Source organism: Thamnophis sirtalis, unplaced genomic scaffold, assembly GCF_051295495.1.
Source record: "Thamnophis sirtalis isolate CommonGarterSnake01/CBP01778 unplaced genomic scaffold, rThaSir2_p1.2 scaffold_1, whole genome shotgun sequence".
NCBI lineage: Eukaryota > Metazoa > Chordata > Lepidosauria > Squamata > Natricidae > Thamnophis > Thamnophis sirtalis.
The window spans coordinates 65691911-65715769 of record NW_028261381.1 but is presented as its reverse complement, the minus strand read 5'-3'; the positions used below and the strand labels follow the sequence as shown (position 1 = coordinate 65715769).

General features: G+C 40.2%; 1 protein-coding gene across 1 annotated transcript in view; it reads right to left on the bottom strand.

Moving 5' to 3' along the window:
• ZDHHC5 (zDHHC palmitoyltransferase 5) overlaps positions 1 to 23859 on the bottom strand; it is a 70694-nt gene that overhangs the window by 42577 nt on the left and 4258 nt on the right. The window contains exon 2 of the mRNA XM_014056938.2: positions 7873 to 9153. Within this exon, the coding sequence (XP_013912413.2) occupies positions 7873 to 7976 (104 nt within the window). The 5' untranslated portion in view covers positions 7977 to 9153. The remainder of the gene's footprint in view (positions 1 to 7872; positions 9154 to 23859) is intronic.

The window sequence follows — 23859 nt, the reverse complement described above, 5'->3', positions numbered from 1 at the left end:
TGCGCATGTGCGTGTGACCTCCCCCCACTGCCCTGTGCACGGCTTTCTTGGAGCCTGGGGAGGGAGAAAACGGCCTCCCCCGCCCCTCTGGAGGCTGGAAACTGCCTGTTTTCCAACTTCCAGTAGGTCTGTTTTTCGCCATCCCCAGGCTCCAGAGGCTTTCTAGGAGCCTGGGGAGGGTGAAAAAGGCCCCACATGTAAACCAGAAGTTCGAGAACAGACTTCCAGGTTGCCTGTTGGGCCATTTTTCTCCCTCCGGAGCTTCAGGATTCTGTTCCAGAACTTCTGGTTTGCGCGTTGGGCCGCTTTTCGCCCAACGTGAAAAATCAAGGGCGAAAAACAGCCAAAAATCAGCTGGAGCTGACAGGGCAACGCCTCATGTGCCATCAGAAATGGCTCCATCAATTAAGCAATGTCATTGTATGGGCCTCAGAAGGCATGCTTTTTTTTGCTGTTGTCACTTGCCCTTTAGAACAGTATTTTCCCTGAGATCTGTACAGCCCTCTTTAGGAAGACAATTAATTAAGACCTGGTTCTTCCAAAGCCTCCTTGCAAAACATTGAGAATGTGGGGTTTTGGGGATTGATTGATTTTCCTTTTTAGCACTGTCACCTTTTAAAATGTAATATTTGATTTTAATTGCTTTTAACTTTGTAAGCTGCCCAGAATTGTTTGGCAAGTGGCTGGCCTTAGAAGTGTATTAAATCAAATAAAATGATACTGTTTTAACAGCTTTTGAAAAAATGGATAAAAATGATGAACTTTACTAACATGTACACTTCTACAGACACCCCAGAAACAACGGACATTAGAAACCATGCCACGAATACATACTTTTGAGAGAATCCATACCTGATTTTTGAGGTCAGCGCTAACCAATTATGAGCATAAGCTTTTGTGAGCTACAATTCATCAGATACAGTGTGGCTAGATTGATGTAGGATTTAAATTGGGGAGAGATGGGGGGGAATTGAGGGAGGGGAAGAAGAGCTCGGTTAGCTACATGTGAAAAAGATTATCAATTAACAATTATAATGTGTTAAAAGTCAGAGTTTTTAACACAGTAATTGTTAAACAAGGTGCTTTTAATCTGTCTCCGAGGTAACCTATACTTGCATAACTAACCTGTCTTATTCTCCCTTCCCCCATCTCATCCCAACTTAAATCCTAAATCAATCTAGCCACTTGATGCATCTGAGGAAGTGAGCTGCAGCTCATGAAAGCTTATGTGTCTTAATAAAACTGTTAGTCAGAAGCTACCAGAGTCCTGTTCCCCTCCCCCAACAGTCTAACACTGCTCTCCTCCAAGTGACTGTCTGTTATAATAGTTTATAACACAATCAATAGATGGCAATTGTTATACTCAGCAGAAATTTTGTCCATTTCACAAATACTTTAAACAAGTTTGTCTTCCAACTTCAGGTTGTTTGCAATATCTTGGTTTAAGAACCCTTCTTCTAAAGCTTAATATCCCTGGTTGTGCTTAAGTTCAGGAATAAGTACCCGTAGTTTTCATCCTTCTCACGTTTGCTGAAAATACTGAAAAAGGGATTAGGTTATCTTTCTCTACAAAATAAACTACTGAATCAATTCAGGGAAAAAAAATCAGCAATTTTTTTACTAAAAATTCAATGGGGCAATGCATTCTACATTTAACCCTCTGAAGGGTTTTTAAAAATAAAATTCTGTAAAAGTTGCACTATGTAACTATTATTCAGACTATAAAACACCCCCAAAAGGGGGTGAAAATGTCTCTATGTCTTATAGACCGAATACTGCTGAAGCCCCGCCCACACATCAGCCCTTTTTTGCCTCTTCATGCCCCATTTTCGCCCCCTTTTTCAGAGCTTTTTTTGCCCCCCAAAAAAACGGGCCAAAAAAAGCCAAAAAGGGGGGGCAAAAAGCCCCCAAAACAAGCCCAAAAGCCTCAAAAATGGATAGAAAAAAGGTTCAAAGGGTTAAATAAAAGGGCTGAAAATGTGGTGCGCAGAGGCCAAAAAGCTTTTTTGCTTGTTTTCCTTTTCTAAATTTAGGTGCATCTTATATTCAGGTGTGTCTTATAAGTCAAAAATATGGTATTCACTAATATGCCTTTTCTTTTTCCTTGAAAGATGGGGGGGGGGGAGCCCCACCCCTGTAAACTTAACATGAAATAGCCAGAATTTCAGGATTACAACAGAAACAAGAATGATTCCAACATGAAACTATCTGTGACTGAAAAATATATTCTCAGAATTAGTAAAATTGTTTACTGGAAATATAACGATGTTCCGGTTTTCTCATGAGCTCTAAAGTTTGATCTATAATTCTAGGATAGGTGTTTTAATTTCTCTCTTTTCATGATTATCCTGATTCACATATTCCACACCTTCCAGCCTGCTCTTTATTTTATTAGAAACAAGAAATTCTTTTTATAAAAAAAAAATAATTTGGAAAATAGCCCAAAGTTCTAAAATAAACCAGGAAGGCCAAAGCAGCAAAGTTGTCTAGAGTTCTTACAAAGGAATCACCATAACAAAGGGCAGTAGGAAAACAGCTCATACTAGTTAAAGTATCTAACTGACCTCATACAGACTGTTGGACTGGCAAAACTTGTTTAAGCTGTGACTATGTTCAAAATGATTTGCATTTGTCTGAACTAACAAAACAAAACAAAAAAACAGCCACAACAATATGAACAAAGCAGTAAAGGCACTCTTGCCCATTTCAGTCAGAATTTAATAGAGGCTTAAATTTAACTCAGGACAAACTCTTAAAGAGTTTGAGATGAAAACGTTTTCTTTTCACAATATGGAAGTTTAAACAAGTTTTGGGAAAATGTGACACTCTACTATAATCAGCTATGAACTACTATGTTAAAGGTAAAGATCAAGGTTTTCCTCACACATATGTGCTAGTTATTTCCAACTCTAGGGGGCGGTACTCATCTCCGTTTCAAAGCCAAAGAGCCAGCACTTTCCGAAGACGTCTCCATGGTCATGTGGCTGGCACAACTTAATGCCCTAGGTGCACAGAATGCTATTATCTTCCCAGCAAAGGTGGTTCCTATTTTTCTACTTGCATTTTTTTTTGCACGCTTTCAAATTGCTAGGTCAGCAGAATCTGGGACAAGTAACGGAAGCTCACTCCATTACGTGGTAATAGGGATTCGAACTGCAAAACTGCTGACCTTTCTGATCATTAAGCTTAGCATCTTAGCCACTGAGCCACTGCGCCCCCTTAATATGTATACAATACATATTATATACTATAAATATAAGGTAATACTAGTATATATTATATACTAGTATCACTTTAGGGGCACTACTTGTAATCTATCCATGCGAAGACTGCTTAACAACAGCATCTGGAATTGTCGCAACTGCCATTGTGGGCGTAATTATATAACATTGAGTTTCGTGTCCGTGTCATTTAGCAACAGAATTGCCAATCCCAATTACTGTCATTAAGATAGGATTATTGTACTTTAGTCTTATGTTGTCCCAATCAACGAATAGGTAGAGTTGAAATATTAGCAACCCAGAAGGGTAATAAATGTTCCTAGCCAGCTAGTAATAAGTGTTCTTATGCCTCCAGCAATAAAGATGGAGCCAGGCAAACTCTAGATTGCAAATCTCTTCTTCAGAAGTACTATATTATCAAAGAATCTACAATTATTCAACAATTGCCTCAGATTTACCGAAGTTAAGAAAGGTACTTTGGATCTGGCATGGGCATGCTTGCTGTATCTGTTGGAGTGTATGTAAACAAATGTTTTTCTTGGGTTCACATAGTAGTATATTATTCTTGCCTATTATGTGAAACCAGAAGAACATGTAGTTTCTCCAAAGCATGCACACTCAAGCCACATTTTAAAAATCTTTTCTGCTGTTAATTCAAATACCTACCCATGCCTTTAAGAGCTAGCCTCTAATTCGCAGGCCTAAGAATACCTTATAACACTTCTATCCTAAAATTTAATTTCAGATTAATTCTCATTCAGTCTGTTGCTTTTAATACCAGTTTAAGTCATTCTGATGTCATTAAGAAATAGGGCTAAATGTCATTAGCATCCTGGTATACTCTGCTCCAAATTACCCAGCGATGACAGCCAACAGCTTCATATAGAAATTAAATAGTATTGGAGACAAGATGGTGTCTGGGGCAGGGCAGTGTACAGAATGACTGCAGAGAGTCTGCCCTGCAAACGGAAGTAGAACTTCAGACACACCATAAAGGATGTATTTTAACAGTTTTGTGAATAATAGCAAATACTGTCTTTAATCTACAATTACCAGATTTACTGAGTTTGATACCAGACTTTATACAAGATTAGGTCATCCAATAATGGTAACTGGCAATCTATTGTAATTGCTAATTTATACACCTTTTTAAAAAGGATTACATAATCCCTGGAAGAACAAACTGAAGGACAGCACCCTCATTCCATGTAGCTTGCTGGCTCTTACCGTTGAATGAAATGCAGCCTTTTACCAGGTTTGCCTGGTACGTTAGTTGCGCCCCTTCCTGGATCGGGATGCTCTGTGTACAGTCACTCATGCCCTTGTCCTTTCTCGCCTGGACTACTGCATGGGGCTGCCCTTGAAGAGCACCCAGAGGCTTCAGCTGGTCCAGAATGCGGCCACGTGGGTTATCATGGGGGCACCTAGGTGCTCCCATGTTACACCCCTTTTAAGCAGCCTGCACTGGTTGCTGGTTGTTTTCCAGGTGCGATTCAAGGTACTAATTATGACCTTTAAAGCGCTCCATGGCTTAGGCCCAGGGTACCTGTGAGACCACCTACTACCACCAGTAGCCTCCCACTGTCCAGTGCGATCCCACAGTTGGCCTCTTCAGGGTTCCGTCGGCCAGACAGTGTGGGCTAGTGATCCCCGGGGGGAGAGCCTCCTCTGTGGGAGCGTATTCCCTCTGGAATGAGATGCCCCTGGAGCTTTGCATAATCGTCGACCTCCGGTCCTTCCAATGCGCCTTTAAAAGTTGGCTTTTCCAGCAAGCCGGCCTGGCCTCAACAGAATAAAATAATGATTAATTTAATTGTTAATTTTAATCTAATTTTTAAAATTTTATTGTTAATATTAATTGGGTTTGTTTTTGGATACTTTATTTAATTTCCTTTTTAACTTTTGTAATATGTGTTTTTATTTTTTATGTTATATGCCGCCCTGAGATCTTTGGGAGAAGGGCGGCATATAAATCCAAGAAAAATAAAAAAATAAAAAAAATAAAATAGAAAAATGAATGCAAGGCTCCATGAATTACTCTAATCAGGCTGCACTTATATGTAGAAAAGGCAATTCTCCACAGAACAAAAAGGACTTAAGAATTTTTTTGAGTTTTTCTTCTAATGAGTCCACTATGCCTAAAACTAAAGATTTTAATTTTAAAATTGGAAATGAAGATGCTTTGTAACATGCTAATTCAGTCAAAGCATGTCCTTAGATGGACATGTAGGACCTAGGCTCCTGCATAAATTTTCTTAGAAAATTAAAACATAATTTTCAATTTAAAATGTAAAGTAATTATAGTCCAATTCCTTGTTTGTAAATCTGTTCACTTGCACAGGAAAAAGCAAAGATAAGGTGGGAGTTGATAGCAAAACCCAAAGAACCAACAATCAAGCAAAAAAAAAAATAGCTTTGCACATTCTCAGCAGCCATTGGATATGATTAAACCATTTATTGTGCACCAATACTGCAGCATGATTGCAGTATTGGGTTTATTCATAGTTTTGCAATTTCAAAATTAAATATTCATACTTTGTAGGGTACAATCTGATATAAGCTTTTACACACACACACACACACACACACACACACACACACAACTTGTGTATTATTCACAGAAGAGGAGCTACCTAGAAAGATACTTACATCAAAGCAGAAACTGAACAGTATTTTAACAAATATCTCTAAAAATTTAATTCAGATGTCAAATAATATAATTTGATGTTAAATTGTACATAAATTGCTTTATTTTTATGTTCTATTTTTAAATACATATATATAATTTTTAAAATTTGTTTAATGACTTTTTTCAGCTTTGAAAGCATTTTTTAAAATATGTATTTGACAAGTCACATACATTTTTAAATTTTTGGTGAGCCTATTCATTTGTTCTTTAGCTTTTCCTATCATGTTCATTTTTCACTTCTGTAAGTTTTCCCCTTTTTCTTATGTTTAGAATAATATAAACATTTTATATTATTCAGTTTGGAAGTTTGGAGATTGCCTATTCTAAAACTTAAAATACACATGAAAATAAAACCTGTAAGGCATATTCATATGGATGATGAGGTGATGAGCTGCCCAATCATAGGGCAGCATGGGTGAGGCAGCCATAGCCTGTAAAGCTAGTGAAACCACTTACTATTAGTAAAGCTTTTCTTCAATATATGCACTATGCCAACAAGCAGTATATATCTAGCTATCAAGTAACATAATTTGTTAGAAGGCTGTGTCTCATCCATTCTCTTCAATTGTTATGCACTTAAGAAACAAGTTATGTAAACATGACTTCTAGAGTATATTTCTCAGCATAATCAGTTTTCAACAACTTTAACTTATGTGCAAGAGTGCATCACTCTTAATATTATATCATCATGCATCATGCATATATACACACCAATAATTCTTAAATGTTAGACTGGTACCAATGCAGCTTAAAACATTTGGGCTACATTAGAATATACTCAAAAGTTCATTAGAGATAAAGCGGCACATTAAACAATTGGACATTAAACAGGAAGTGGCTCATATTTCTAATTTCAAAGGTTAGTAGAAAGACCACTGTGATTTAAATTCAAAGGAAAACATACGTATCTACACTCATGCATCTCTTGACAACTTCTTTAAAAACACTGTTTCTCCTTGGATTCACAAAGTTACTGCAGTAGTAACCTCCCAAAAGATGTGCACAATTTAAAGGAGGGCAAATGTATATTCCATGTCTTTTTCCTTTGAATCCAAAAAGAATACACAGCCTCACTGTTTACATAAATGATGGATAAATAAGGCTAGCTATAAATCTGAAATTGTCCCCATCTTGTATGACTAAAAATAAAGTTAAGATTAAAAATGTCACCATATTATTTAATTAAATGCACAGAAATAGTACAGAGTTATTCTTTTAATTATGCCATCCATTATTTAATTTAAAGGAAAAAGTCACAATATTAATAAATAATAATCAAGGACAAAACTGAAAAGGATCACATTTGCAGCAGTTTTGCACACTATTAAATCCAGCAGCAATTCTGTTCCAAATAAAATGAAAATATTCCCTGTATTCTTTAATTATATACAACAATACTACCAATGTGTTTATCACATGTTTATCACACTTAGCACATTTTAGAATAAAATGGGCTCCTTTTCACTATTTATAGTCTTCAGTTACATTTTAAAGATAAGTGTCCTTGTAAAATTCTAGTAAAAACACTAATTATTATCCTAACAAGTTTCTTGTTGTTAGGACAGCACTTTTCCTACCAGAGGTTGCAGATAAAGATTTGTACCACGTGTTGCTGATTTTTGGCAAAGATTACCACCATTCTGCATTGCCTAAAACCACAAATCAAACATAAAGCCATCTAAGCACAATTACCAAAACTGGACTCTTTCATCCCTTACTACCAAAAGAAAGAATTTATGCTATACTAACATACATTTCAAAATTAATTTATCTTACATAAACTTTATATTCTTTTATTCTGCTTCAATCCTATCCTTATTTCTGCAAAGTTAACGGAATAGGACACACCTCTGTTTTTAATTACTCTTGTAATGGATGCTCAAAAACAAAGACACCAATATCGCATCATTGTTCCCCAGTCCATTCCATTGCAGATCCCAGTAATAGATATTTCTGACTCACGTAAAAGCGAAGAAGAGAGTGGTGGCTCCTACTAAGAAGATTGCAGCAGCTGATACTGGGACATACTTGCTAGGTTTGAATCTCTTTCCAGATGCTGCTGGCATGTTGGAGCTCTGGTGGATGATCTGCCCTGCAGCATAGCCCAGGCCCAACAGGAGTCAAGAAGGGTAAGAAAATTAGGGAAAGCAGCTTTCTCAAAACACAAAGCAAAACAAGAAATTAGGGGAAAGCTTAAAAGAGTATCCAAGTTCTCAAAGTTGTTTGTTAAGAGCCAGATCTTATTCACAATTATAAATCAAGATGGCATTGACAAAAAAGAATAAATCTGGGTAGAATTATTAAATTAACAGAACAGGATCCAATCAGGAGAATAATAAACCTAATCCCAAGATTCCTTTTGAAAAATAACAATGTAAAATTAAATTCTGGAAAAAGTAATGGTCATGCAGCTTCTGGAGAATATCATCTTCTGAAGGTGAAAAAAATAGTTCAATAAGGCCGAAAACTGCAGCTGGATTGGAATTTTTAGTGCAAGAAGACAAGATGGATTGGACAAAAATTCAAGGAAAATGATGTACTAGATATAAGCTTCCAATGGTTTTTGATGTATTATTACTTCATATTATTTTCAGAAATTGCACAATAATTTTCGAGGCAGAGTTTTTCTTCTCTAATCTGTTTTCAAGATAAAACAATGCATTGTGGGTTATGTTTGGGGATAGTTACATTATTAGCAAGTATGTTAGATTAGAACACATGTTTTTCTGCCTCCAGAATGCTCTTTTCTCCCAGGGCTAGAACCCTGCCCCCTGATTTCATCAGGAACTAGGGATGAGTGGCAGTTGCTTGCATTTATTTTTCTCTTGAATGCTAAATCCCAGTAACAGCTGGTAGAAGGCTGAGCTGAAAATCCTTTTCGTTCAAGAGGAATTGTGAGGAGCAAACTGGAGGATTGGTCCTGTTTTAGTCTTCTTAAACCCTTTATAAATATAGTTTTTACTTTTTAAAATAGAAAGTAAGTTTTGCTTCTTTAAAGATGCATCAATTGTACACAGAGTAAATCCAGCCTCGGAACCTCACAATTTTCAAAGGTTGTCATAAAAATAAAAAAATTGACAGAAAACAAAAATGCTGTCTTCTTCCACACTGTCCTACAACATTTTGTCTGCTCCAGTCTGATTCATTGTCACACATCTATCACATCTATCAGTCTTTATGCATATTTGCTTCAATAATCTTCACATCATTTAAAAAATTGACATCTGGAACTCTTCTCTTTATCTAGAAAAAAGAAAGAAAACATTTTTATTTGTAACATTTTTAAATGAAAGAATTATTTATGAACAACTCTCTTGTGCGATTTGGTTTCTGTAGCTACAAATCTGAAATAATTCTGACTTTGTGAGATATGACACATTTTGTTTTCAACCCTCAAACATTAATAATTATCTTAATTTGGCTAAGCTTAATGTTAATAAAAATACTAAAAGATTATGTTTAACATAAATGGAAGAACTTATTAAACTTCAAATCACTCATTTTTCACATGTTGAAGACTGAAATATAGTAAGCAATTATACAATACTACTCATCTGCATTTCCCCTCTTTCTTTCTCTCTATGCTGAAATCCAGTTTAAAAAGTTAAGGCTGTCACCCAAAGCAGATGTAAGGAATGTGCAGTAGGGAGTAGAAAGGAAAAATATTCTGCTAACTTCTTTCTTCTATTAGCAGACAGAAAGCATTGGCTAAGCACTGTACTTCCAAACTACCTATTCAAAGAAAAACTAAAACCTTGTTGGTCAGAAATTCCATAACACATCTTGAAACATAAATTCATTGTTAAATCAACTTACTTTTGAAGCAGATGTGAATAATCTACTTCTTTCATCTGCTTCCTTTATATATACTTCCATATGCTTTCGGCAACTACTCTCCAGTTTCCATACTATATTTTCAGTTATAAACTCTTTTTTCCTCTAATCGGATTGTCCAGAAGTATAGAACCAAGAGGTAAGGAAGTCTGTGAATCCTTTAGAATTATCCATATTTCTTTAATATCATGAAGTACAATATGATCAGAGATTCATTTAAGCCTTATTAATGAAGAGATTTTAACAAAACAAAAAACCCAATGAGTTTAGTATCTTTATTGAACTCATGGAGCCACGAATTAGAAAAATATATAAACACCTAGATAATCAACTCTTTTAAGAGAATGAGTTGGATTAAATATTAATAAGATCAGATATTGGTGTGCCCCTCTCCAGAACAAAACCAGATTTAAAAAAAAATCCCCACAGTAAAAGTTATGGAAATTAATCCTATCCTGATCAAAATAGGAGTTGCAGATGTGAGGCCAGAAAAGACTATAAGACTACTGACAAAGATGTTGTCTTTCATCAATTCACGGTCCAGGAGAGTACAAAAATGGAAAAACGCAACACTGTTGCTACTCTTCCCAAAAATAGTCATCCAAAACCATTACCTTAAAAGAAAGTTATATAATACTACATGAATAAAGAAAAGGGGCTTGCAGGCCACTAAGTAATGGAACTTCATAGTTACAGCAAAGGATCTGCATTCTGCAGATCATTCTTAGAATGTCTCATGTCAAGAAAAACTAAAAAGAGAACATTCATGGGAGTAGCCAAGGATTCTGTCAAGTTTACTTGGCTAAACAGTAGGCTATGAATAAAGCTTTGAGGACAGTTGAAACAAATGTGCAAGTTGTTGGCATTAATGAGAAACGTTGTATTTGGAGAGAAAAACCCCCACTGCATTTCAACAAAAGTTCATCCCAATTATGACACATAATGGTAGGATTATCATCATTTGGAAGTACTTTGCAAGTTCAGGATCTAGATGACTTACAATGAATTCTGAATTTACCAAGACTACAGAAAAAAGTCAGAAAATATATAATATACAACACGATAAGCTTAAATATTGAGAGAACAGAATAAATATTGAGTTTTGGAAAGGCCGAGTCAAAGTTCTAGCCTTAAAAGGTGAAATGTTGTAGAATATCCTAAAGCAAATAGTTCATGCATGAGAGATAAAAAAGATATGTCAGTTGAAGCAATTTTTCAAAGAGGAATGGGTCAAAATGGTAATGTGTGGAAGAAAATATTAGACCCCTCCCCTCCATAGTCATGTAACTTTAGGCAGTTGGTAACTGATTTGCATTTACAGGTTTCTGGCAAAAATGCCCGTAGAGAACAATGGGCTTGCTTAACAGCAGTGTTTGCTTAATGACCACCACATAAAAAAATTGTAAAATCGAGTGGTGGTCACATCGTGATCCAATTAAGGACTGTTGTGATTTGGGACCATAATTGCAGGATTAATTACAGTCATAAGTTGAAGACTTTCTGTAATACTAAAAGAAGAGGTCTACCAATCACTAAATCTTAAACTACAGTTTCAGAAACACATAACATACAACTAATATTGGCTTAATGTTTTTATTTTGTTTTTTAAATCATGATACATTTTTTTGTACTTTTTAATCATATATTTTCATCTATTAATAGGCCTTAGATAAAGTTCAGATCATATTGCAGGTAAAAATACTGAAATATTATGGATAATTCTAAAGAATTCACAAACTTTCTTTCACCGCTGCAATCTGCCTTCTTGTCTTGCTCTTGCAGGTTTGACAATCAAATATATCAGGGGCCTTATAATTTTTATTTATTTGTATTGTGCCTTTATTTCTACAAATAACTCAAGGTCACTAACACATCCAACACACCTTCCTCCTCCTATTTTCCCCACAACAACAATCTGATGACATGGTTTGGGTTGAGAGAATATGACTGCCCCAAAGTCATCCAGTTCACTTTAATAACTTGTTAGCCAAATTCTAACAATAAAATCCTATTTATTTTCCGGAGGAAATCGCAGGATGAGCCAGGAATGAGTATTGTGATATCCAATTGGCCTTGAGACAGAGTTAAATGAAGCCACACCTTTGTGCTCCTTGCTTCTGGCTCCCAGTTTCAACTGCGTCTGGCCTAAGAAGGACAAGTTGCTTTTGGCGCCTGCAAATCCAATTCTCTATCCAGACCCATCCTGCATCCTCTTCCTCCCTGCCTTCTCTCACCTGCCTCCATCTGGTCTGCCTGAAAGCCTTCCTTCGATGTGGCTGCTCCTGGCCACTGGTAAGGGTCCTGTGCTTCAGTGAGGGTTTTTTTTTTTTGAGGCCGGACACCATTACGGTGGCCATTTTGGCCTCGTTTTGTCGGCCATGTGGAATGAAGACAGAGGCTGCTGCGGCGCCTAGCACTCATTCCGTCTTGTCGGGGGGGGGGCAGACTTATAGCGGCAGCAGCAGCAGCAAGTCTCTGTGGGCCCAGGGCCAGGCCAGGAAGCTTTGGAATGGTGTGGGATGCTTTGGAGCCATGCAGCGAGCCTTGTGGTGCCACATGGCAGCTGCAAGCATCGAAGTCTTGGAAAGGGACGGAAAGGTCTACCAGCGGCTTGCAGTGATGTGTGGAGGCCATGAGTGCCCTTGGGAGTCTTTTATTTGACTGAGGTTGGGGGAAGCTGAGCCGGAGAAGCCCTGATGTTGAATCCAGTGCAGGGAGGCTTGTTGCTATGGCGGATGGCAAAGAGAGGCCCGATTCCCCCCATTGTCTCCAGGGGAGGGAAATTCCAGCAGGGCCGGATCCAGGCCCACAGCCTCTGCCAGATTGAGGAAGACCCTGGCTGCTGATAAGCCCTCCAGGGAGATGAGAAGAGGAGACACAGGGCCCTGGAGAAGCAAGTGTCCAGGGCTGAGCAGAGGGGAAGGCTTGACTCCTCTCATTTGAGATCTAGATCTCCCATTAGGTCTGCCTCTAGGCCTCCTTCTAGGGGGGATTCCTCAGAATATATTAGGGAATTTGCAAGGGATATTCCCCCTTCTCCTTGCCTTCCCATGGTGGAGCAGAGTCCTTATTTAAGAGATCCATTCCAGTGCAGGGATGCTGTGGAGGATAGGGCATCCATCACGCCTGCCTTGGGTGACTGTGAGCCAGAAAGGGGGGAGGATTCCTTTCTTAGGGACATGGAGCAGCTTCCTTCAAGTATACAGAGGTTTATCTCTTCTGCAATTTCACATGAAATTGCGACTGGATTACAGCAGGGGGCTGCAGTCCTTATGCCCGTGACGTAAGGGGGGGGGAATCCATGGTCCAAACCAGGCCTAGGGCCCTTCTCCCAGAGGTGCGCAGGCCAGTGTCACCTTCTATAGCTAGCGAAGGTTCCATGGCTGGGGATCTGATGCAGAGAGAAGTAGATATGTCTGATGATGAAGATAGCTTGAAGCCTGAACCACCAACTTTCTCAGGGTTATTCCCCCCTGATTTATTCAAATCCCTGCTCCACAAGGCTAGGGCCATGGTACAGCTGGGTGACACAGAGGGCACCAAGGAAGGTGCTAAGGAAGAAGTTCCGGAGACGAAGCCAGAGGGGCCAGTCTTCTCTGAACCCCCCGCAGTGAAGGAAGCAATCCCTGCCCCTAAGTTGTTCCTAGAGCTAGTAAAGAAGCAGTGGGAGAAGCCAGGGATGTTTCCTAACCCTAGCAGTAGTGATAGGAGATTCTTTAATATAGAACCGAGTTTTTCTGAGGCCTTGCAGGTGCCCATGGTAGACCAGCCAGTGGTGGCTTTGGCTTCCATGTCTACGGTGGTATTTGGTGATGTTGCTGATTACTCGAAAACCGATGACAAGAAGGCAGAGCAGACTCTTTGCAAGATGTTCCAGTCGACCGCATGGGCCATTAAGGCGGCAGCTTCAGCATCATTCTTCAGACACAATGCGATCCTTTGGCTCCAACAGATGCAAGATTGTATCCCGCCGGAGGAGGTCCATACCCACCAGCATCTCAGCAAACTGGTTGCTGTCGCACAATTGCTGCTGACGCCTCTTTGAATGCCATGAAGTATTCCTGGGCGATGGCTTTCTTGGTTACTTCCCACCATCTCTTGTAGCTGTGGGGGTGGCAAGCTGACAACAAGGCGAAATGGCACCTGGCATCAGCACTGTATGTAGGGGATTCCCTCTTTGGGGCTTCCCTGGATCCAGCCCCAAGTGAAAAGGCTCTTTCGAGGAGGGAGTGGCGGTCCCTATTGCCGGAGACAGTAGGTCGGAGGCAACCCCACCCATAGGCAGCAGATTAGCGCTGTTTGCCGATGCCTGGGACAAAATTACTACAGATACATGGGTACTTAACACCATTAGATTTAGCCTGCGGCTGGAGTTTCTTTCCATCCCACCGAACCATTTTTGGACTTTTTCTCTCCTTCTCCAAATGCAAGCTCATGAGACAGGCGATTCAACACCTTTTCAATATTAGGGCGGTGGAACTGGTTCTGCCACACCAGGTCAGATCGGTATTCTATTCCAACCTTTTTGTCATTCCAAAAAGGTCAGGGGGATGGAGGGCGATCCTGGACCTTAAGCTTTTGAATTTTCACTTGGTCTACAGGAGATTCAAGATGGCTTCCCAGAAGTCCATCTTGGCAGGGGTCAGACCCAATGACTACATGGCTTCCATTGAGCTTACAGAGGCCTATCTCCATATTCCCATCTTCCCTAGCAACCGCAAATACCTCAGGTTCTCCTACCTAGGTAGGCATTCCCAGTATATGGCCTTACCGTTTGGGCTGGCATCCGCACTGAGGACCTTTACTAAGGTGCTGGCGGCAGTGGTGGCTTCCCTCCGAGAGCACTCCGTCAGGGTCCAGTGCTATCTCGATGATATCCTAGTCTAGGCAGAGTCGTTCGAGCGGACAAGGGAGGACATTTCGTTGGTGGTGGTAACACTGCAATAGTTAGGATTTTCGGTTAATTTAGGGAAAAGTTCCCTGGTTCCCTCCACCAGGATCTTGCATCTAGGCACATCATAGATTCCTGCTTGGGGAAGGTGTTCCTGTCCCCTGACAGGTTAGTTTATGAAGTTAATTTGTTGACATTAGTTAGATGTCAGTGTTATGTTCCCGTAGCGGTGCTATCTAGTCTGCTGGGAAAATTCATTTCTTGTATAGATGTGGTGCCATGTCCATGCCTGCCCACGAGAGCACTCCAATGGTGTCTCTTGCCGCATCAGAGGTCCAACTCCAGCAATTCCGAGGCAAAGGTTCCAGTGACATCGCAAGTCTGTCATTGAAGTGGTGGCTCTCCCCAGCTCTGCACAAGGGCTGCAAATTCAAGAAGCCAGAGCACCTCACCCTAATGACGGATGCAAGCTTATATGGGTGGGGGACTCTTTTGGAGTCTCAGACAACACAAGGCCGTTGGTCCTGGACAGACCTCCAGCACAATATCAATTAGCTGGAGCTGCAGGCGATACACTTGGTGCTGCGGCACTTCAAGGATAGCATTCAGGATGTTCTGGTGCTGACTGACAATGTAGCTACGAAAGCCCATGTCAACCGCCAAGGAGGCACGCATTCCAGGGCTCTTTGGAGTGAGGCGATGGCGCTTGGCGCCTGTGCGGACTTGACTTGACTTGAGTCTTTAGCATCGGTACGGCATCGCCAATCCCTTCGCTGTAGAGTCGCATGCATCCCGAACCATCGCCACCCATTGTTTGCGATTTTGAGCGGCAGTTTTGCCATCTCGTATGGTAAAATGGATTCGCGAGAGGTCTTCTTCAATCAGCTTCATCCATGTTTTCCGTGGGGCGTTCTTATGCACCTTCCAGGTTTTGGGCACGGGTGCTTCAATGGTTATTTTGGGCCAGGAGTTGCTGTTCATTCTCCAAACGTGCCCTGCCCATCGCATTCGGTTGCGCCTTACAAGTGTTTCGATGGTTGGTTGGTTCAGGCACAGTTTCCGTATATAGTCATTTGCCTGTGCGGAACATCACCTTTGATCACTTTGGGCGGAGCAGTCACGGGGGTGAACAACCACCAGGACGAGTAGCTAAGTCAGACAATGGTCGACCATGGGGAGTGGGGTCTGCTGCCAGAGCTGTTCCTGATCATCTGCTCCAAGTTCGGCCACCCGGAAGTGGACCTGTTTGCCACACTGCAGAACACCCAGGTGGAGCGGTTCTTTTCCCGGTTTCTAGCTCAGGGGTCAGAGGGAGTCAACGCTCTTCCAATGCAGTGGCCGGGCAGCCTGCTTTACATTTTTCCTCCCCGGGGTAGTTCAGAAGGTGGTCTTGGAGAGGGCAAAGCTAATCCTGGTGGCCCCTTACTGGCCATGGTGATCATGGTTCATGGACCTCATGTGCCTGACCATGGTGCACCCTTGGAGAATCCCGGGAGTGGGGAGATAGATCTCAGGCAGGAGGCCCCGATACACCCGAATCCACAGTGGCTGCAGTTGGCTGTGTGGAGATTGAGTGGGAATGTCTGAGGGACGCCCAGCTTTCTCAAAGGCTAATCTAGACTATTGAGGCCTCGCATAGGAGTTCAACCACTAGGATCTATTATTCTACCTGGGGGTCCTTTGTGTCATGGTGCCGCATGTTGGGGTCGGATCCCCGCACGGCTTCAGTATCACAGGTCTTGGAATTCCTCCAAGACAGGTTAGATAAGGGGCTCTCACATGGCACGCTTAGGAGGTAGGTGGCAGCCCTGTTTACAGTGATTCTGGGGAAGGAGAACCAGCCGCTTTCTCAGCTTCCATTAGTTAGGAGGTTTCTGAAGGACGCAAGCAACCTTCACCCTCCAGTGGTGCATAGGTTCCCCATGTGGAGTCTCCCTACGGTCCTACAAGCGATGAAGGGGGCACCATTCGAACCACTGATGGTGAGCCTAAAGCTCATGACCTTAAAGGTGGTATTCCTAGTAGTGGTGACCTCAGCCCGTCTCATCTCCCAGCTGGGGGCTTTGTCCTCCAGGTTGGACCTTTGCGTATTCCATGAGAATTGGATTGTCCTACAACTGGACCCAACTTTCATCCCTAAGGTAAATTCCCTTTTTCACAGGTCCAAAGAAGTGATTTTACCAGATTTTTGCCCAGCTCTGTCCCAAGATGGGAAACGGCTTTGGCACCGGCTGGATGTCAAGCGTGCTCTATGCATCTACTTGAGGCGCATGGAAGGTTTCGTGAAGTCTGAGGCACTTTTTGTTTTTTTTTACCCATCCTCCCTGGTAAAAAGGGTGTCCTCCTCCACGACCGGGAGGTGGATTAAATTGGCCATTGCGCTGGCCTATGAGGCTAAGCACCTTCCGGTACCACAGGGAACCATGGCTCATTCCATCAGAAGAGCAGCTACTTCAGCGGCCTGGGCTTCACAGGCTCAGATTGTAGATATTTGCAGGGCTGCGACCTGGGTTTCCCTGTCTCCCTTTAGCAGGCACTACGGGTTGGATGCCTACGCGTCTGCTGATGCATCCTTTGGTCGCAGGGTGTTACAACAGGTAGCACATGAGGGACCCAGGACCAATAGTGCCCACCCGAGGGATGTTAACTTGGTTATGTCCCATTCCTGGCTCATCCTGCGATTTCCTCCGGAAAATGACAGTTAGTCTTACCTGAATTATTTTAGGAGGGTCGCAGAATGAGCCAGGTTTCCACCCTAGGATTGGTTCATGGGGGAGGGGAAGTGATCCCAGGGGATAGGGGGTGACTTGTTTCAGGTGTTTCTCAGAGCAAGTGACTTGTTGAAACTGGGAGCCAGAAGCAAGGAGCACAGAGGCATGGCTTCAGTTTAACTCTGTCTCGAGGCCAACTGAACACCACAATACCCATTCCTGGCTCATCCTGTGACCCTCCTAAAATAACAGTTCAGGTAAGACCAATTATTATTCCTCGAACGTGACTTTTTTAAAAAATTGCCCAATTTCCTTAAAAAATGCTATATAATACAGAAAGATGCAAGTTGTTTTGTAGGCTAATTTTCTCTTTTAAGACTGAATTTGTTAGAAACCCAAGCACATTTTTTTCTCTCTGTGTGTCTATAAATCACATTAAAATATAATCATGAATCAACTTTCTGTACAGTCCTGGAAGACCTGGAAATCAAGCTCTTGTTGGGTTCAAAATTAAAATAATGTATTTATAAGCCATATTTGCATACGAAGGCAAGCATCAATCAGAACCAAATATCACTATGAAAATAATGTACATATACAATATAAATGATAAAAGCTGGATAAAAGCATCACCTACAACTTATACTGGAGATCAATCACAGTAGTTGTTAGAGCTAGACAATATTGCATGTTGTCATTCTATATGTCTAACATTGTATTACTGAGCAATGTGAGTGATCAATCTTGTAAATTATTCATTAAGAACAGCAGCTACTTCTGCTAGCAGAGATGATTAACTAGTACATGTAGAGTAATAGAACATTTTCTGAAAACCTAGCAATTTACACAAGCAGAAGCCAAAAGGCAGTGAACTATAAAGGAGAGCAGAATGAATGCAATTTCATTGCTAAGCCTTGTTATTACTGCAATTCTAGTCAGTTTCATATGCCCTCGTTTATCATTTTTCACTGCATCAAGCACAGAGTCAGTGTCAGTAATAACTCCGTCTATGAATTCACAAATATTTTTGAAATAAAATACAAATACAGAGGTTAAAATACAACACAAGGCAAAGAAAGTATCAGCATAAAACCATGAAATGTAAGTAAATGCTTTGCTGATTTAGGAATGTTCTCAACCACAGTCTTGTAGGCATTTATGGTAATAACGTATGCTTTTGAAAGCCAGATTGTTGGAAGCTTGATACTATAAACTTAAACTAAGAGCTTGTAGTGGTTATCAATTGATTGAAATCCCTTTTAAATTAGAACTACTAAAAGGGACACATGTGAAAAAAGAGATAAAAATTAAAGACAAAATTTCTAAAATTCTGTCTTCAGTTGTTCTATATTTTATATGATTTTATTAAAACTTTAAAAATGAGTTAAAAATAAATTTCCTAACTCCCTAAATAAGAAAAAGAAAGAAACTAAACAGAAAGCAAAAAGTACAAGGAAAAAACTTGAAGGAAAATAGAAAAGGAAAAAATTCAAGTGTCTTCTGATATTTTTCATAGCAGTTGTAAGTACAAATATATTTAATCTCTGTAAAGTTATAGCACAATATTCTTTTTGCCCTGTTCTGTGGTGGTCATTAAGCAAATGCCACGATCATAAAGTGACCACCACAGGCAATAAGCAAACTTAGTTTGCTATTGGCTGGATTTTTTTTTTTAAATCCTAATACATTAAATGCTGGTTTTCAGCAAAATGTGGTTATGTGACTGTAGGATATTGCAAGTGGCCGTAAATGCAGGCCAGTTGCCAAGGGCCTGAAATGTGATCACGTGACTGTGAGAGGAGGAAAGGCGTTGGAACTTTAAAACTGGGTTATAAGTAGGTATAAGTATGTTAAGGAGGTCATCCATAACTTCGAACAGCTGCTAAGTGACCAGTCATAAGTCGAGGATTATATGTATACATCAAAGATATAAATTACAAGTTCATTTTTTTTCATTTTTACACAAAATATTGAAGTATAAAAATCAATCTTACTCATTTAATGCAATTATCTCCAAGGTTCATATGTTACAAGACTCTAAACAAAAAAATCCAATTCAAATTGTCAAAGACTTTCTCTGCATGTAAGAATATCAATCTAGCTTGTTTTTTAATATGTTGCTTTAAGGTTACAAAATATTCAAACACTTGTAATATTAACATGTAATTGTCTTTTAGGTAAAAACTCACATTAGACTGTAAAATTTTATCCTCAAAAAAATCAATAGGAAGAGGTCAGCAATCCAGAAGTGGGCTTCACATAATTAACAACTGGTTCGCCTAGTGCAGAACCGAAAATGAGAGCTTCACTCGTATGTGCGCCTTCCATGTTTGTGCACAGCTTCAAACACATGGCAATTTCCTGTGCGCGGCTTCCAGCACACCTTCTCGGGCAGCTGTGGTGAGTAGAGCAGCTGATGCCAGAAATCAGCTGGGTTGCATGGGTGGGGCAAGGGAGCCAGAGAGTGAGATAGATAGGACAGGATGGGTCGGGTGGGTAGGCCCAGCTAGTGGTCAGAACTACTGGTTCACCCGAACCGGCAGCAGCCCACCTCTGCAGCAATCAACCTGAACCAAATACCTTTTCTGTTTTAGTCTTTTTGATAGCTCCACACAGTGTTGTTATAAGTCTGTTGTGGCCCAGCAGGAGCTGTTGGAGCTGCAAACAGACTCCGATAGCGAGGGACCCTATGAGTCGGCTCTGGAAGATGTGGAGGGACCAGAAAGGCTGGTTAGCCACCAGGAGGCGCCTGAGGCACGGAGCAGGGGTGAAAGCCAAAGGGAGTTGGTCCCTGATGTCAGGCACTGGAGCAGTGGGGAGGAGCTTAAGGGAGTTGGTCCCGGACGCCAGGCAAAGACGGGCAGATAAGTGCCAACAGCAACTAGAGATATAGAAGATAATTGGGGCCGGGTTTAGTTTAGTTTAGTTTAGTTTAGTTTAGGTTTATTTGTATGCCGCCCTTCTCCAGGAGGGGCTCAGGGCGGCAAACAACTCAAAGGGGAAAGGGAACATAAACAACAGTACACATAATTAAAATACACGAAAATCACACAGCCATACCAGTCGAGAGGGGAGGGGAACTCATCAACCCCAGGCCTGCCGGCACAGCCAGGTTTTGACGGCTTTCCGGAAGGCCTGGAGAGAGGTGAGGGTCCGGATCTCCGCGGGGAGTTCATTCCAAAGGGCCGGAGCTGCTACAGAGAAGGCCCTCCCCCAGGTAGTAGCCAGATGGCATTGGCTGGTGGACGGAACCCGGAGGAGGCCGACCCTGTGTGATCTGACGGGTCTTTGGGAGGTAATTGGCAGCAGGCGGTCTCTCAAGTACCCAGGTCCAATACCATGAAGGTGGTTGTGATTAGGCTCCTCCCAAGAGAGTATATAAGAAGAGACTTTGGGAGGAGGCTGTTTGCAGGACTCAACTATTATACTAAGACTGGAGAAGCTCTGGTGTGTATTTCTTATCTCTGGAAGTCTGGGTTGCTGCCAAAGTCTTGTCGGTGTGTTAATTTACTGTGAATAAATTGTCTAGCAGTAATCTTGTGTCGGTGTGACTCACCATACGGAGGGGGGTCAGAACCGAAGTCCATTCAAAGTTTGTGTCCGATGCTCTGTAATCTTCAGTAAATTCTCTTTATGAGAGTATTTAGCCACCTATTCTGATAAATTTTTTAAATCTTTATATAAAGGTGTATAATACTAATGAAACTCTTTTTGCATATTTGCAAAAAACTGCAGTGCAATATTCCTTTGTTGCAACTTTAATATCACTTTATTTTTTGTTTCCACAACTTATATCCCAACCATCTCCCAAGTTTATTTGATTGCAAGTTCAAATTTTTATTTTGCATAATCCATCTTTATTTCCATCTCTCTTACTGTTAACATAATTGCCTGCACAGCAGCTTAATTTGGTGAGTAATACTTGACATTCCCTGGGGATTTTAAAATTCCTTTTATCTCATCCAAAATCATTTTTCTTGCCTTTTCTTTTTAAATTCACTATTACATAATGTTAAATATTCTCTTACAAAAGCTTCATTTGTATACCAAACCACCCTTACTTTTGTGCCTTTATTATTAGTCTAGAAAAAAATTTCCTTTGATAATGTCTGAATTTCATAAACCTCTCAGAAATCCAAATCATAACCATTCTTGAAAAGGATGCCTCTCAGAAAAATGTATTCTTTTGACTCACCATTTCTATATCTCCATATATCAACAAGCTCCTAATTATCCATTAAATAGATAAAAACCTTTGGTAATTTACCCTGTGTACTTTTAACTTTTTTCTCAGATGCTCTTTCTGTGGGGGAAATACTGCATTACAATTTCCCAGGAGTTTTAGAAATGTTAATATCTGTATTGCGCATCATGGTATCTTTTTAATGTCTTGTAACTGTTATGGCATTTGCTTGGTCATGTCCATTAATAGTTCTTCCAGTTTTATTTTTTTTTACCAAAATATTTCTTGCTTTCCATAGTTTTAGTCTCAATCACTCCTTCCAACCTAACCCATCTAAAATGAATTTTGTTTCTTCTGATTTGTTTGTCAAAAAATCCCCCTTCCTCTTGTGTATTCTAATTGGAATTATCAAGCCTCTATCTAGTATTAAAATGCTGCTATAAAACTTGGTCGATGGTCTTCTTTATGACAAACTGCAGAAAGACACTCCTTTCTTAATTAATTTCTAAATTAATTTCTTAATTTGGCAAAAATCATGTAAATTCTATAGACTTGATCAATCTCTGTTTCAGTGTCATCATCTTCCCAGTCCAGGAAATTAAACAGAGTTCTAAGGCCCTTTATAGGAAACAGATCCAAGATACTGCATATCCTCCATGTCTGTTTTGGATGTACAAGCACACATATATAAACAATTGAACAAAGGTTGATAAACAGGTGCGGAAATTGACCGTTGGCTTACCTGAATGGTTGGTCTCTAGGCGCTGCGGGAGTGCGCAAGCATGGGTTAACTTCAGCTTGCTGCCCAAGGACTGAGTTTAAATCTTTAGTGTAGCCACGCCTCCTGCTTCCTTTGGAGGTCGTTTTGAAAAACAATGATGTGGAGTAAGAAGGTGAACTATGTTGTCAGGAGAGGTGACTCGGCTCCGCTAGATTACCCCAGGGTGGGGTTGGACACTCCTGCAGCGCCTAGAGAACGATCATTCAGGCTCCCTCTTCAAGGATTGAGAGCGCCTTGTCATAAAGACGGATGCCAGCCTGTACGGCTGGGGCGCCCATTTTCAGACTCACGTGGCACAGGGCTGATGGTCGCCAGCGGAGCTTGCTGTTTATAATGTAAAATATTATAAACAGAGGTAGAAAGCCCATTTTGCAACCAGGAAATACACTTTTAAAAATTCAGCTACTAAGGAATCCTGATTGAATGAATATTCCCATGAACAACTGAGGTAGAATATTTGCATAGAAGAATCCAAACAAGGGTTTAAGAGAAATTTTACTTTAAAAAAGTGCAAAGAAATCACAGCTGCTATTTAAAAGTTTAGGACTAAACCATTAAAAACAAACTTGGGTGGTTCTGGATGCTACAAAGAAAAGACAATGATAAAAGCTATTGTAAAGTAGTTTTTTTAATGTTTGTTTTTCCCTTTTACTGCCCTCTCTGACCTCTGGTGAATGACCATATAAGTAGGCATATTAAAGGAACCCCTTAAAAATTTCTTAAAAATCCAAACCCATCTGTGCCTATATACTTCTGCTTAATTAGTAATCACAGGATTTGCAAAATTATTTAGTGAGGTCCTAGGCAAGAATATGGGGCTTATACCTAATATACAGTTAGAGAAAATGCTGGATTTTATTACTTATGTTAATAAATGTTTTATATGAAACTTGTAACACTTAATACAGAATCTATTGTATTTTTTTAAAAAGAGTGTTTTAGTGAATGACAGAAGCAGCTTATAATATGTTATTGCGAAAAACTATTGTTAACCTGTATTTTATTTTCAACAGAAAAAGAACCAAGACTCCTTTGCAACCTTAGGAACAAAATATGAAAGCTTTAACTTTTGCTATATCACAGCCCCCTATCCATTGCTCTCAAAAAGCTTTAACATTTTATACCAGTTAATGGTATTTAGATGCTAGGCACGTGATTAATTGTATCTAAAAAATTATGCTTCATCAGCCATCAGTTTCAGACAACATGGTAATTCAGTACATGAATAACTTCTAAGTGACTCCAGCCTTTCTTACTAAATCATATATCAGAGCTGAAACTTCATAAATATCAGTACATTTTATAGATTGATTTTTTTTATTTCTCATATCATAGTTCAGCATTTTTTTAAAATAACATTGTTCTGAGGTATTACATTAATATTAATTCCAAAGGCATGTCTTAATTCCAAACTGAAGTTAACTTTAAGATACAATGTTTTCTCTTACATAAAATGGGGAGTTTCTTAAAACAATGTGCGCTGAGATGGGAAGCATTACTCTGCCCATTCTCCCATTTTAGTTCTCAAGCCACAGCAAAGTTATTTCAA